The following is a 14,011-nucleotide window of genomic DNA, read 5'->3' as shown; positions in this document are numbered from 1 at the left end:
TAATTATTGGGGTTGTTAAACTTTTGAGACACGCCCAATAACGTTGTCAACACAATCGCGCCAAAATTACCGAAGTACAGGACAAATAAATTAATTGTAATTTAAAGGAGGAATGTTCAAACAAATGACGAGCAATTCGCGTTTCACTTGCACGCATTCCCCGAACCGCAAGTAAAGCGTGACAATAAAAATTCTTTACTATCAAATAAATATTAATTTGTTTTAATTAAGTACATCCTAATTTGAATTAAAGTTCTTTAAATGTTCTTTGTTTGCTACCAAATGGGAGGAGAAAATAAAATGTAAAAGTGTCCTATCTTCCCCTATTTCTATTTTTTCTATTCTGTATGGGTGAGGTCTGTGAGGACCTGGGATTTAGGCCAGACTTGGCCCATTACCCCAACACCCTTGTACGTCCGGAAGTGACGTGCTCGCGGTAGTGAAGTTCTTGTTATCATGTTCCTCCGACTCCAGTGTTCCGATCAAGTCCCGTTTTTTGTCCCGATTCTTGACCCGTATATATAGAACTCCATCTGCAGACTATTTCTGCGAACTCGTTCTCCGTTCCGACCAAGTCCCGTTTTTTGTCCCGATTCTTGACCCGTAAGACTCCATCTGCGGACTATTTCTGCGAACTCGTTCTCCGGTCCGACCAAGTTCCGTTGTTTGTCCCGATTCTTGACCCGTATATATAGGACTCCATCTGCGGACTATTTCTGCGAACTCGTTCTCACACGATTCGCGAACATCATTCGAGAACTACACTTGTACTCACAACGTCACAACCGGACGCACTTCCACGGAAGGTTTATCCTCGTCTGGGCAGCGAGTCACCACATATATGCAACTTTGTGGGTAATTGTTTGTTTTTTCCTGTGTATGACTGTAATTTGGACAACCCATAAGTGACCGCTGGGTTGGAGCAATGTCCGTTAAGTGTCTTGCCCAAGGACACATACGCCGATCAGTGTTAGTACCGCCGTCGAGCATCGAACCGGGGCCCTTCGGTTCTCGATGCAGACGCCTAAACCACTGAGCCACGACGCCGGACGATCTTCCCCTATACTACTATATGTTCCAGTAGGTTGGGATAAGTAGAAACATGTTTTTATTCTCGTTTTTCGTCTCTTATTTTAGTAAACGAAGAATATTTACACAATCATATGATGGTGCGGCGCGACTAAAAAAAGGAGCGTTGTAAATTCTTCAAAACACGATAAGCATATATATAGCATGTGCTAACGGTATCCTTCCTTACCCCACAGTACTATATGTTATGTTCAGAATGAGTTAAATTAGCCTTGACTGAAATACTGTATCAACATATAGTAGTGTGGGGTAAGATAGGATATATAGTAGGATGGGGGAAGGTGGGACACCTTTAGCACATGAAATCCAATTATCCTGATCGTGTTTTAAACAACTAAAAATGTCTATTAGAGTCGTTGGGATATAGTTTTATAATTTTTTGTATGTTCTTCGTTTACTACCAAATGAGACGAGAAAATATAGTACAAAGGTGTCCTATCTCCTGCCCACTGTACTGTCTTTTTTGGTCTATTTTCTCATCTCCTTGGGTAGTAAAAATAAATATTTTTTAATTATACGACGTTTTTGAATTATAGTTGCTAAAGGTATCCCATCTCACCCCACTTCAGCATGACATTGGGGTCGTATGTCGGCTTGTCAATTTTTCTTTTATAAGCATCATTGATAAATTATTGAAATGCAAGCTTTAAATTATTGAAAATACAAGAATATTTTGTTAAATTACAAATCAAACTGCCTCGCGCCTCCAGTGAGATTTGAACCCACGGCCCCTAGCTTACGAGACTAGTGCTTTGCCACTGAGCTATAGAGGCTGATGAACCTGATTAAAATTCGTTCATTACGTTTTCTTATTTTTTATTTACTTTCGTGCGTCTGATCTAAACAACGAAGTTTGCAAAACATTCTTATATATATTTGATATATCTGACACAATTTTGCATCATAAACATCAGACTCACCTATGATCTCTTGAAATATTACTTCACGTATATGCAAAATGTTTTTCAATATATCGTTTTGTTACAACAGCACGAACGTGTACACGGCAGTGGAATATAATTTGTTTAAGACCCCGTGTGTGGTGCAAAAGAACGCTATACGGAAATATGTTTTGTGCACTGGAGTAGAACGTGACTCAGTTGTTCTATTGTTTTGTTTTCTTTACCGCTGCTGGTGGTTTTGGACGTTGGTTTTGTACAGACAGCGTTTTGGCGTGTAGCGTTTATCAGTTCAGTATATGCTGATGCTTCAAATAAGTGAGTGATTTAAAAACACTATGGATGAATACAGTTTCATTGTGTAGTCTTCTTCGACTAAATAGCCAGTAAAGCTGAAAAGCTAGCGTCTCAGGCTCTCAGCAATAAATATATTGCATGCGTGAAACTCGTCTACGTTTTATTCGTTAAGTTTTATTTGTATCCGTTTTGTTCGTCCATTTCTTCGACGGCGATGGCGCTTATTGCCATGGGAAAGACGTTTGATGTGCTGTTTTACGAACACAATTTTATATAGAAATTAAAAGGGGTTGTGTGACAGATTGGATCATAACGCAGTCCGTCCTCATTGCAGTGCTTCACAGATGTTGACTGCTTGAACTTTAATAATCTAAAATTTTAATAATCTAAAAGTACTATAGCTTTATAATTCCCATTTGTAGAATTCGCACCATTTGATTCCTGTTTACTGTTTTTTCATTTGTATGATATGCAATGGGTAAGTATAAGGTCAGAAGAGACAATCTAATTATAAAAGGTAAAACAAGCCAAAAGTTCAAATCCAATGTTGCTTGTATAATATGGTAATTGTATATTAAAAGTGTGGATCACATCACCTTACACCGTTACACCTAATGGTGGGTATGGGCAAACAATTTCGAATCAAATGTTGTGAATTTACAAATGTAAATTGTATGGCAACCTTAATACTTAGATTTAGGCAAGACATATTTGGAATAGTAAAGTAATGTTTTTTTTAAATTATTTTTTGCATTTCAGATTGTTGTGTAGGTCAATAGTGTTAATTTTTATTCTGCTTTTTATGTTTGATCCAAATAATGTAAAATTTGTTGTGGCTCATCTTAATAAACAAGTGGTATTGTACCTACTAACAAACAACTATGGGTGAACGGAACAAAAAGATACTTTTAGAACAACTGCAACTGCCAAAGAATAAATTATGTTCAGATTGCAATGCAGAAGGTATACTACCACACTCTTATAACTTAAAATAAGTTATATGCTATGAACCACTGACAAGCCAAAAAATGTCATGTTGTGAAATATTCCAAACTTATCAGTCAGACTTTAGTGTGAATATCGTAATATTTGTGTAATGTTATTGTATATGGCAGATTGAAATGCATGACTTTTGTTTGCTAACATGCAGAAGCCTAATTTTTATAGTGGTATTGCCAATATACCGTATTGGTAACATAGCAATACTAACTTCATGATTTTAACCGTAAGCCTACTTTTGATGATTGTAAGAAAGGATAAGTCCGGTTTTATGTTGGTTATGTTGCACCCGACTAGAGTTGTAAATGTGAGTGATGTTTGGTGAACCATAGCAAAAGTTACTTAAATGAGTTAGTTCTATATATTTACAACCATCAAACTGATGCATGTTGCACATAGAAGTTGACCGTGTCAGACATGCTGACTTTACAAAAATAATTTGGCAACAATGGTAGAAAAGTGGGACATCAGGGCTTATAAAGTAGTCATTACTTTACTTCATCTTTCAGTAATAATCAGTCCATAAAATTAACTTTCTCTGCTAAAATAGTCTAACATGCTAACCAAAATATCTAACATTTTTTAAAATGTTTCTAAACATTTTGTTTCCAATAGGTCCAGAATGGGCATCAAGCAACATTGGAGTGTTTATGTGCGTCAACTGCTCAGGTATTCACAGAATGTTAGGAACTCATGTAAGTCGAGTCAAGTCTTGTCGTTTGGACCAATGGGCCGATGAGGCTGTTCAGGTGAGTTGATGTTAAGTTGTGAGGTATGCAACGGTAATGGTGTATTGAGCTTGGTGTGTACATTGAATACTTGTCAAAAATTCTGCCCTCTAGATCATTTACCCAATAAGAGTAATGTTTAGAATTCGTGTTTGTAAATTATAATGTAGGGAAAGAAATTTTTCAAGTTGCTCTGTTTTTATTAGCGTTATATCATTACACTTACAAAGACAATTATAAGAAAATTGAGTATTTCACTACAATTAACGTGGATATGTGTGGGAATATGGATAAAATGGTTCCTAAAAATTGTTTATTTCAACAGTTTATGTGCGAAAATGGCAATGAAAGTGTTAATGTTGTACTGGAGCGACACGTACCAATATATTACAGGAAACCTGTGCCCACAGATCCACAGTGAGTGGCTGCTTGTTATTTTTATGACCCAATCGCATATATATGTTATTACATCGCGGGCTTGTTGTTTGTTTTCCAATAAAGAGTTATTGCCCAACAGCAATATTGTGAAAGTTTTACGAACTCTCCAATTTTTATTACTTTCATTTTAAGTACCTTTTTAACCAAGCGTTACACATTTTATAAATAATGGCCATCAAATAATAAGTAGGCTACTAATTGTATGTGTCTGCTTTTTTCCTACTTTTATTTTTTATTTTCTCTACTTTTGCATATAAATATAACCAATGTACTCTCATTTTTTAAACAACATTTCCTTCTTCAGGGCTTATAAAGAGCATTTTATTCATGCGAAATATGAAAGAAAGGAGTTTGCAACACCAGGGGGTTGTGCACATTACGAGACAGGCATGAAAGAAGGAATGTTATGGAAACGAGGAAAAGATGGAAAACAATTTAAACAAAGGAGATTTGTTCTTAACATGGATGAAGGAACTCTGAAATACTTTGTTAAACCCGATGTAAATCTTTATACTAGACAGTTACATACATTACGAGTTTCATATATGTCGCCCCTTTGTAATTTTACACATTCTTTCACACTTAGGCCAAAGAACCTAAACAAATAATCAACCTTACCACACTGAGTACCTCGTTGGCACCAGACAAGATAAACCATCCTCATGGATTACAACTGGCCTTCATGAACGACAATTTAACAAGGCAGATCTACCTCTATGCCGATGAGGCAAAGGTATTTAGTTGTGATGATTCACCGAGTAGCTTACTACACTTATGTTTATTAGTTTTGTCATTTGGGCGTGTATGTGGTTTGTATAACTAGTTTGATGGTTCTTGTTATTTGTGTAACTTTGTGTTAAAAATATGCTTGCGCTGATCAAGTATATTTGTTAAGAAAGTAGGCTATACCTATATTTATAATACTGTTCAATTTTCATTCCATCATTATGCTTTTTTAGTGTTGGGTAACCTACCATGCAAAAGTTTTCAGAGTAAATACTTAAGACCTACACAAAAGTGAAACTGGTAGTTGTGGTCTATAAGAACATGCCATACTTCATACTCATTCTTTCATTAAGCAGAACTTGTGACATTTAGCATGCTGAATGTGTTTGTGATGTGTTGGTTACTTGGAAATGACTCTTAATAGTTATTTGTTTTGCTGTGCTGTTCCGCAAGTCATCACTTATTGATAATAATCACTTATTGTTCGCCAGTGCGATTGTTAAATGAAATTTTGTATTGATAATTTGCTTTGGTAAATTTCCTTATTTTTTGTAAGTTGAATGAGTATTTAAAAGGTAGCATAGTATATCCAATTAAAACTTTTTTAAAAATTACCAAACAGTTAAATTGATTGGAAAAGTAAGATAAAAAAATTCATCATTTAAGTTTTGTATTCAGGGACAGGTTGAATAACCCAAGCCAAAAATATAAAACTAAATTGTATACACATAAACTATGGCTTAAACAAACTACAAAAGGTAGAGAATCTACAATTAGTTCACCACGGTATGTTAAATTTCAACAGGATGCTGTGGATTGGTACATTGTGCTTAGAGCTTCCTCCTTTCACTTAATTCGAAAATCCTACCCCCAACTCTCTGATGCAGAGGTAAACCTTCATAAAAATCTATTACTGTAGTTTTATTATGAAATTACTTTTATTTATAAAGGTACTTAGAAGGTTGAACAGTCACCAAAGAAAGCAGGGTTGGATGGAAAAAACTGGGCCAAAGGTTTGTAACTTCCTGTACACTAATCTAGGTATTTTCATAATGTTCTCTATTTTAGCTGACAGAGCCATATAGGAAGCGATGGTTTTCATTGGAAAACAGGCGTCTCCTTTACTTTGAAAAACCCCTGGTATGTCTTAAAAATAATTAACTGAAAATTGTCAATTTTCTCTCTACATATACATGATATTTTTGCGGTCTTAGTAATGTGTTATGTAAGATATGTGAGTTGCATACAAGTTATAAAGCCATTTATAATCATCTCATTTTTCAATAATTACCATATTTTAGGACCCATATCCACGAGGTGAGATATATCTAGGCAGTCGTTCAGAAGGTTATATGGTTCGTGATGGCCTTCCTGCCGGTCAAACAGAACACGGCTTTGGAATCACAATTACGACACCTTACAGGTAAAATATAGCTGTACAACTTGAAAAAAGTACTTGTAGTAGAAACAAATTGTTATTGTCTGGACCAGAGTATTCTATTCCTTTTTGTTATATTCATCGGATAATGTTGTTGTTGTTATTGTTGTTGTAGATACAAAGATGCTGTGTTTGTTTTGTTAAATTGTAAAACTTTAATTGTTTGGTTAAATAGAGACTACTTGCTCTGCTGTGAAGACAAAGAAGAGCAAAAATCATGGATTAATGAAATTAAATCAATAACTACACAACCATTGACTGATCAAGACAATGCTGGTGTGTCACAGGCATGATGTAGTTGCCCGGGTGATTTATGATTTACCATCTTATTTATTAACAGGTTTGCATTGCTTGTGCGTCATGCATCCTTTTAACATTAACACATTATACTAACGCTGTGGCTTTTATATGTGACTAATCACCCACATTAACAAATTTAATGACGCTATAACCCTTACATAATATCATAAGTTTATTTAAGACTTCTTATATGATATTTTAATCTCCCAATACTAAAGGAGATATCAAATCAACATATGTTTTGAAAAACACCAATCAGAAATACTCATGTAGACCAATTTCTTGTTCATTAAGAAAATTGATTCTCTAAAAGAAAGTATCTAAAACAAACAATTAGTCCTTGAAATATATAATGCTATATAGACTTTTAGAATCATTTTACCCTTTTTGTCAAATTTTTTAATTGGCATATAACAACTATATGAATTTGTATTAGGAAAAGTTTTTTGTATTGTTTGCATGCTGTGTTGATGATATTGATATATACTAACAGGTAGCATGTGTTTAAAACTTGCTCTGCAAAGTGTTTGTATGCTAGCCTGCAACTATATATTTTGTTTGTACTTACAGCACCCTGGGAATGGTAAACGTTTATTGATGCTTTTCTTTACATTAAAACATTTTCTATTTAAATTTATTTGACAATGAAATTTTTTGGTGTTTACTTATAAATGGTGGGTTTGTAATTACATTAACTTACTTCCTTTTGAAAAAAGACCTGTAATTGTTTAGGTCTATCCTTTTATTAACAGATTTGGAAGATTACAAGTTGACATATCAACAAAGAAGAAAATCAACTGTCCGAAACAACCTTACAAGCCCTTTGGCTCTCAAAAGTGTTTTAGTACCGCCTAAGTAGTTCTAATACCAAAAGTGTTTGAAATGTGCAATGTCAGTTTGCTTATGGTGTCACAACATACACTGTTACTCAATCACCTTTCTAGTTTCAGTGCTCATAGAATGCTGTGTTTTGTATGTTATCAATTATTGCTAATTTTGATTCGTTTATCAAGTGCATTGTTTCCCGTAACCTTTTACCAGCTAAAGCTGAATTTTTGTGAGATGTATGATGTTAAGTATTTTTTCAGCGAATAAGATGATTATAAACATTCATTTTGTTCCTGTGTGCTTTCATTTCCCAATTTTCTTCACTTTTTATTGTTTTACTTTTAAGATAATGTATTATTGCTTATTCAGAACTATTAAGATAATTGTGCAATACAATATAATGTCGACACCGCAAACATATTTTGGGTGGTAAAATGTGTTATCAAATCGTCCAGCTTCGCATGGCTGGTTGCTTACAACTCTGGCATCCGAACCAACAGAGTACTTGGTTTACTGCTGGATGCTCCTACCTGAGTATACTAAACTATAGTAGTATACTCTGTAGTAGTATACTCTGCTGCTACCAATGCAGGTGTTTGTGCCTTTGGGATAAACCGTCATTGCAGTCCGCTGGGCACCAATTGGTTGTCTAACTTGTTTGCAATACAACAACAAACAAAAAATACACTCACTGATAAAGTATGAAAAAAAGTACCCGGCTACGAGTATATATATTATATAAGTTACATTCATTCAAATTACGGGGTCAAACATGGCGTCTGCGGGTAAAGGGCTCCACACAATGTAACACCGAATAAACAGTAGACACAAAGTCAAGGGGTACAGTCAGGTGTACAGTTAAAATAAAAAACTTTCAAGAAACATAAAATCAGTTCGGATTTTCTTGTTTAACTTTTGTTTTCCTTACTGAATGCAGGACAGAAAGAAGAAACAAGAATTTTAATATGGCATCATTACTTTGAATTGTTTATAATTTAACATGCTCCACTTAAACATTCTTCGTACGCTGTGCTTGAAATCGACAAGCTTGGCGCACAATTCGTTGGTACTTCCAAGGTTGTTTTCGCTGTGTACAACATCTTCAACTTTATCAAGGCATTCCATTCAACTGAAATTGAACCCATATACTGTAAATAATTTGAATGTACGGTTGTCAATATGTGACTGTTATTGTATTGGAAGTGTTTTAACATTAACCAGAAGTTATGGAATAAAGTTGCCCAACAAGCAAACTCCTGCTCAACTTAAAGCTGCAAATGACAAGGCGAGACTTTACCATAGAAACCTTGGAATGGTCAAACGTGCACTGAAAGGTAATTTATTGTTTTTACTATACTTGAATTGTGATATTACCCTTGTCTTTTTGTTTGTAATTGTCCACATATTAATAAAACAGCTAATAATTCATATGTAGGAATAGTTGCTGTTAATAACACATGGAGCTATACAGAGAAGACGGAAAATTTTTTCCGCTAGGAGGCGATGACAAATTCGTTTCTCTATTTTAAGGGGAGCAGTTAGTTTCACGGTTTATACACATAAGATATAAACCCCTAACCCCTAACACTAGCCCCTAACCCCTAAACCCCAACCCCCAACCCCCAACCCCAAACTCGTCAAACAAAAAAACTTGAAAAAAATATAAAAAAAGTATTCCACTGTGCGGGACTCGAACCCGGTAAAAATGAAACAAAGAGAGTTCACGACCGCACGCAAACCGCTACACCACAGACTCGAGGACAGTGATCATAACGAAAGAGCGTATATAACAGACCTAATGTGGGAATTATGTTCTTACTAGTGTTTTATATATTTAGAAAGGTATTTTTATTATTTAATTAATTTGTTTTACACTTGTTAACAATTTGTAGTGCTGTTTTATTCGTTTTTCCGTATTTTTTAAATTAAATAATTACCGCCCCTAGCGGAAAAAAATTTCCGTCTTCTTTGTATAGTCCCATGTGTTAATAACAGTAGGCATGCAATAGATTTAGGCCAGAGTTGGTCCAATACCTTAACACCAAATAAATTTGTTCTGTTGGTACATTAAGTGTAAAAGTTTGTATGTGTTTCATTTATATCCTTATGGCCTTATTGGTTGTCAACTTTAATAACCATCCCATTTATGTTTTAGAAAGTGGCGGATATGACTTAAAGGTAAACACAGCTCTAGCAAGGGCCGTGGCTCAGTGTAAGAAGGATGGAATGCCAGCTACCTTGGTTAATCGTTTATTAGATAGAAAAAAACAGGTACTCGTACATGGTTACTTCACTGTCGTTGTCTAACTAGAGCAACATTTCCATATTGGTGTAACAGTAGGGGCGTAGGGCACATGTTTAAAGTCTGCATCCAATTTTGCTTGTATAATATCATATAGGTCTATGACTATGTGTATATTAACATTGGTGATCCCTTTGCTTTTTGGCGGGTAAAAGCACTCTGTGCGAGTCCTAAAGATGGGAATCTAATGGCAACTGTTATAAACATATAAGTTAATTTAATTGCTGTTATGTTTACAAGTGTAAGTTTTAATATATAATAGTGTCAGAAGTCAGACACATAAAAGCTTATGGCAGCCTTTGTTATACAGGATACATCAGAATTTACTCTTCCAGTCACTGGGCCAAATGGTTGTGTGGTTATTCTTCAATGCTATGCAAAAAATATCAAAGTAGCAGTACAGCAGGCAAAATTTTGCATTCGTAAATCCAATTTGTAAGTTGCTGTATAACTTGTGTTTATAGAGATTTATTATGTCATGTTATTTTGACTTTCTGAGGGCCTAGTAGAATCTGAATGTCCAAATACATAATGGAAATAATGAAATGGGCATAAGGCTGATGGCAATAGTCCATGTAATTTTAAACATCAAATTTCAGTAAAAAATTGTAACTTTTACATTTTAATCACGATAACCAAAAAGGGTCTGGTGCGGTGGCGCATTTGCTTAGCACCTGTCCCTAACCCAAAGGTTATGGGGTTAAACCTCATCGCTGCTACCATTGTGGGCAAATGTGTCCTTAGGCAAGACACTTAACAGCTATTGTTCCAACTCAGTGGTCACTAATGGGTTGTAAAAACTGTCAGCCATACAGTAAAAAAATAATACAAAAAACTATTACTCACAAAGCTAAATACGTGACTTGTCAGCAGTCTAGAAGTAAACGAAATTGTTCCTCTATATTATATTCTAGCCTCTTACATTGCTGTGTTACTTAAGTGATGATAAATAAGGGACATTTGTTTTTAATTTTTGTTTATAAAATTTACTCTTTTAATTACAAGTGGTTTTTGTAGCTTAATTTGTACATTATTTTTTTCAGCCAAGGTTCTATTAACCAAGAATCCCTGATAACGCAAAACTTTGAAAGAAAAGGCATTATTCTTACTTCGTTCCCAACAAGCGAAGACTACAAGTCAGAAGAAGAATATACAGATCTTGCGATTGAAGTAGGAGCTGAAGATGTATCGACAGTAGAAGATGGAAAATTACGGGTAAAATTATTGTATGTTGGGTTAAAATGGTTTTTATTATGATTTCCCTGTGTGAAATCAAGTAATGTACCAAAATAATGCATGGTAATTTTTATTGGTTTGCCCAGGGCTTTTTAAACTTTTTTTAAATGGTATATGCCAAAAAAAGCTTACCCAAATTGGCCAAATGTTTCGCAAATACAAAATAGAACTAATTTTAACAACTGGTGCCAGAATAACAGCTACTGAGGGTTGACTAATTGACTATCGCTTACAGCATTGCAGGCATTTCACACACCATGGTTTAAAACCATGTGCCATTTATTCAGTATGCTATATATTATTTTAAGTAGGTTTTAATGTAATAATTATTTTGCAGTTCACATGCTCTTTGTCTGACTGGAAAATGGTAGAAAAAGAGTTGAAAGATAAAAACATAACTGTTGAATACGCTGATGTTGAATACGTGCCAAACTTCCCAGTTGAGGTTTCTGAGGATCAACTCGAGGCGTATGAAAACCTTATACAGTTAACAGAATCTGTAGTTGATAAGACTGTGGGTCAAGTGGAGTTTTTTAATGTTACATCAAACATTGAAACCACATGATTTACGTGTAACATTGCATGAATATATTAGGTAATTTTTGGACCGTGTATTTTTTGTAAGTGACCTTTTCCAGATGAAAATAAATGTGATCTTTTCAATGTTAGGTGATTTTAAATTAAAGTTATATGCAATTCTGTTGATCAATTTCAACCGCACCAGGAACCTTATTTACAGTAGTAAAAATTAAATTCAAAGACAGTTCAATGTATCGTGCTGAGCAGTATAATATAACTTAAATTGTGTCTGCTCGGTTATGGTAATACAACTCTCATCATATTCTTACCTGGTTGAAGATCAACAGGTTACATCAGTGTAGACAAAATAGGTGCCGTATAAACAGAAATATACTTTACTAAATAATTTATAATTTCTGTAGTGTAAGCATTCATAAAAAAAGGCATTCTATTAAATCCAAAAAAAAATTTGTATTCGTCTATATTTGAAAGGGTACCGGTAAAGGAAATTTTTTTAGCCTGACGCCGAGTCCCGTCTTCCCCTACCTTACTGTATGTAAATTTTGATTTTTCATTGGTATATATGGTCCTTTGAACCAAACCCATTTGGAAATTGTTTTGCATTTTTATATATTTCCTTGACTGTTTAAAAAGAACAGGAGACTGATATAAAACACAATGTATATATTTTTTGATGCTGCTAAATTTATTAAATAGTTCGATTACACCCTGTACACGAATGGGCAATTATTCTTCGGATTCACGCGAAGCAATATCTGTTCCCTCATCTGAAACTTTGAAAATGAAAGCTTGAAAAAATTAAATTAATACTTTGAAAATGAAAGCTTGAAAAAATTAAATTAATATTAAATTAATACTAGGACTAAATTAAATTATTAACAACGTTAACAGGTGTTTTAACCACATATTATATTTGACATCAGCAAAAAGTGTGTAGTTCTGAGTTAAAATGACCGTTCGGCTGGATAGAATGCCAAGTGTCTTGCCCAAGGACACACACCGACAATGACAACAACGTCAAACCCTAAATTCGCACCCAATGTGCAACTGCGGACGTTTACTTTACTATGTTTGCTTACTGTTTTCCATGAGCTCTTGATCGGTGCTCCATCTGCGACGACCATGGTTATGTTCACGACGACGACGACGAATCGTCCAGGCATCTGTGGTTACGGTGAGGACGAGGAGTCCGATGAGAAGCAACAATAGAAGTGCTGACTTGTTCATCTGCAAAACAAACCCTAGTTGCGATAATAGAGTATCACAAAGCATTATTACCTTACTTTGTTTCTTTCCAGAGAAAATGATAATGAAGTGGCAAAACCGACGCTTTTCGTTTTAAATTGGATGATTATTAAACGCTTGTTATTTCCGAAATGTCGTACAATTCAAAGAAAATACTCTTCTTCGCGTGTTTGATAGTTTGGACTGGTTTCCTGTGCAGACAATAGAGAAACTTAGAGTGCTGTGGCTGCAGCAATTCCAAAATGTTCAGATTTATAATCGAACAATTAGCGACTAGTTAACGACTGTCAAATGCGATAATGTGTCTTAGTTAAAGCATTAAACTCTTGGTGTAATCCGATGCAGTATTCTAAATTAAACATGAGCAAACCGGTATCAATATTCGCGTATAACAACGCCTAATTTGCATATACTACTGTGGGGGAAGATGGGATACCTTTAGCACATAATATCCTGATGTATTTTAAACGATTAACACGAGTCGTGAGGAGACAGTTTTATAATTTTTTGACTGTTTTTGTTTACTACTAAATGGAATAAAAACATAGAATAAAAAAATGTTCCATCTATTCCCACCCCACTGTATAATTTTCCTTCACTTTTTAATCGAATGAAAAAGGTTAACAACGATGAAGCGTCGGCAAGAATCTAATAACATTCATGCAGGGACGCAACAAAAGCATTCACTTATATCGTACACTGTTAGTATTAAATGAAGCATAATTTTTACCTAAATTTAATATATATAGTACCGTGGAGTAAGATGGGACATCTTTAGCACATAATATCCATATATCGTAATCATGTTTATTAACATCGATTTATTGGAGTTGTGAGTATGCGGTTTTATAATTTTTTAGAACAAAAAAAGAACAAACAGTCCCATTTTTTCCCACCCTACTATAAATTAAATTAACACTCTAACATTATTGCAGAATTACCGCGT

The 14,011-nt window shown here is 34.6% G+C and overlaps 2 protein-coding genes and 1 long non-coding RNA gene across 5 annotated transcripts; 2 read left to right on the top strand and 1 right to left on the bottom strand.

Annotated features, from left to right (window-relative positions):
- Positions 1 to 3,038: 3,038 nt before the first annotated feature.
- On the top strand, positions 3,039 to 8,160 carry arfgap-9 (zinc finger protein). Of its 3 annotated transcripts, none has more exons than XM_009859658.3 (11): positions 3,039 to 3,248; positions 3,900 to 4,033; positions 4,338 to 4,429; positions 4,755 to 4,950; positions 5,037 to 5,183; positions 5,982 to 6,065; positions 6,127 to 6,189; positions 6,245 to 6,316; positions 6,478 to 6,599; positions 6,790 to 6,890; positions 7,667 to 8,160. In XM_009859658.3, the coding sequence occupies exons 1-11, from the start codon at positions 3,167 to 3,169 to the stop codon at positions 7,771 to 7,773; spliced, it is 1,200 nt and encodes a 399-aa protein (XP_009857960.1). In that variant the 5' UTR covers positions 3,039 to 3,166; the 3' UTR covers positions 7,774 to 8,160. The 3 variants fall into 3 exon arrangements, with proteins under 3 accessions (XP_009857960.1, XP_018673381.1, NP_001071906.1); XM_018817836.2 differs by lacking the exon at positions 7,667 to 8,160 and adding an exon at positions 7,209 to 7,549 and having other exon boundaries at positions 3,043 to 3,248; positions 6,790 to 6,954; NM_001078438.1 differs by having other exon boundaries at positions 3,051 to 3,248; positions 6,790 to 6,954; positions 7,667 to 8,156.
- A 435-nt stretch (positions 8,161 to 8,595) lies between these two features.
- On the top strand, positions 8,596 to 11,949 carry LOC100179843 (probable transcriptional regulatory protein CBU_1566). Its single transcript, XM_002127401.5, has 5 exons — positions 8,596 to 9,076; positions 9,898 to 10,013; positions 10,355 to 10,479; positions 11,088 to 11,259; positions 11,618 to 11,949. Exons 1-5 carry the CDS (start codon positions 8,743 to 8,745, stop codon positions 11,843 to 11,845), a joined length of 975 nt encoding a protein of 324 aa, XP_002127437.1. The 5' UTR covers positions 8,596 to 8,742; the 3' UTR covers positions 11,846 to 11,949.
- A 533-nt stretch (positions 11,950 to 12,482) lies between these two features.
- On the bottom strand, positions 12,483 to 13,220 carry LOC104265511. Its single transcript, XR_717174.3, has 3 exons — positions 13,104 to 13,220; positions 12,900 to 13,047; positions 12,483 to 12,593 (listed from the first exon to the last, which is right to left on the bottom strand). It is a non-coding gene; the product is annotated as an uncharacterized LOC104265511 (long non-coding RNA).
- Between the last annotated feature and the right edge of the window lie 791 nt (positions 13,221 to 14,011).

This window comes from Ciona intestinalis, chromosome 3, assembly GCF_000224145.3.
Source record: "Ciona intestinalis chromosome 3, KH, whole genome shotgun sequence".
NCBI lineage: Eukaryota > Metazoa > Chordata > Ascidiacea > Phlebobranchia > Cionidae > Ciona > Ciona intestinalis.
The sequence above is the reverse complement of the archived record's forward strand: the minus strand, read 5'-3'. Positions and strand labels throughout refer to the sequence as shown.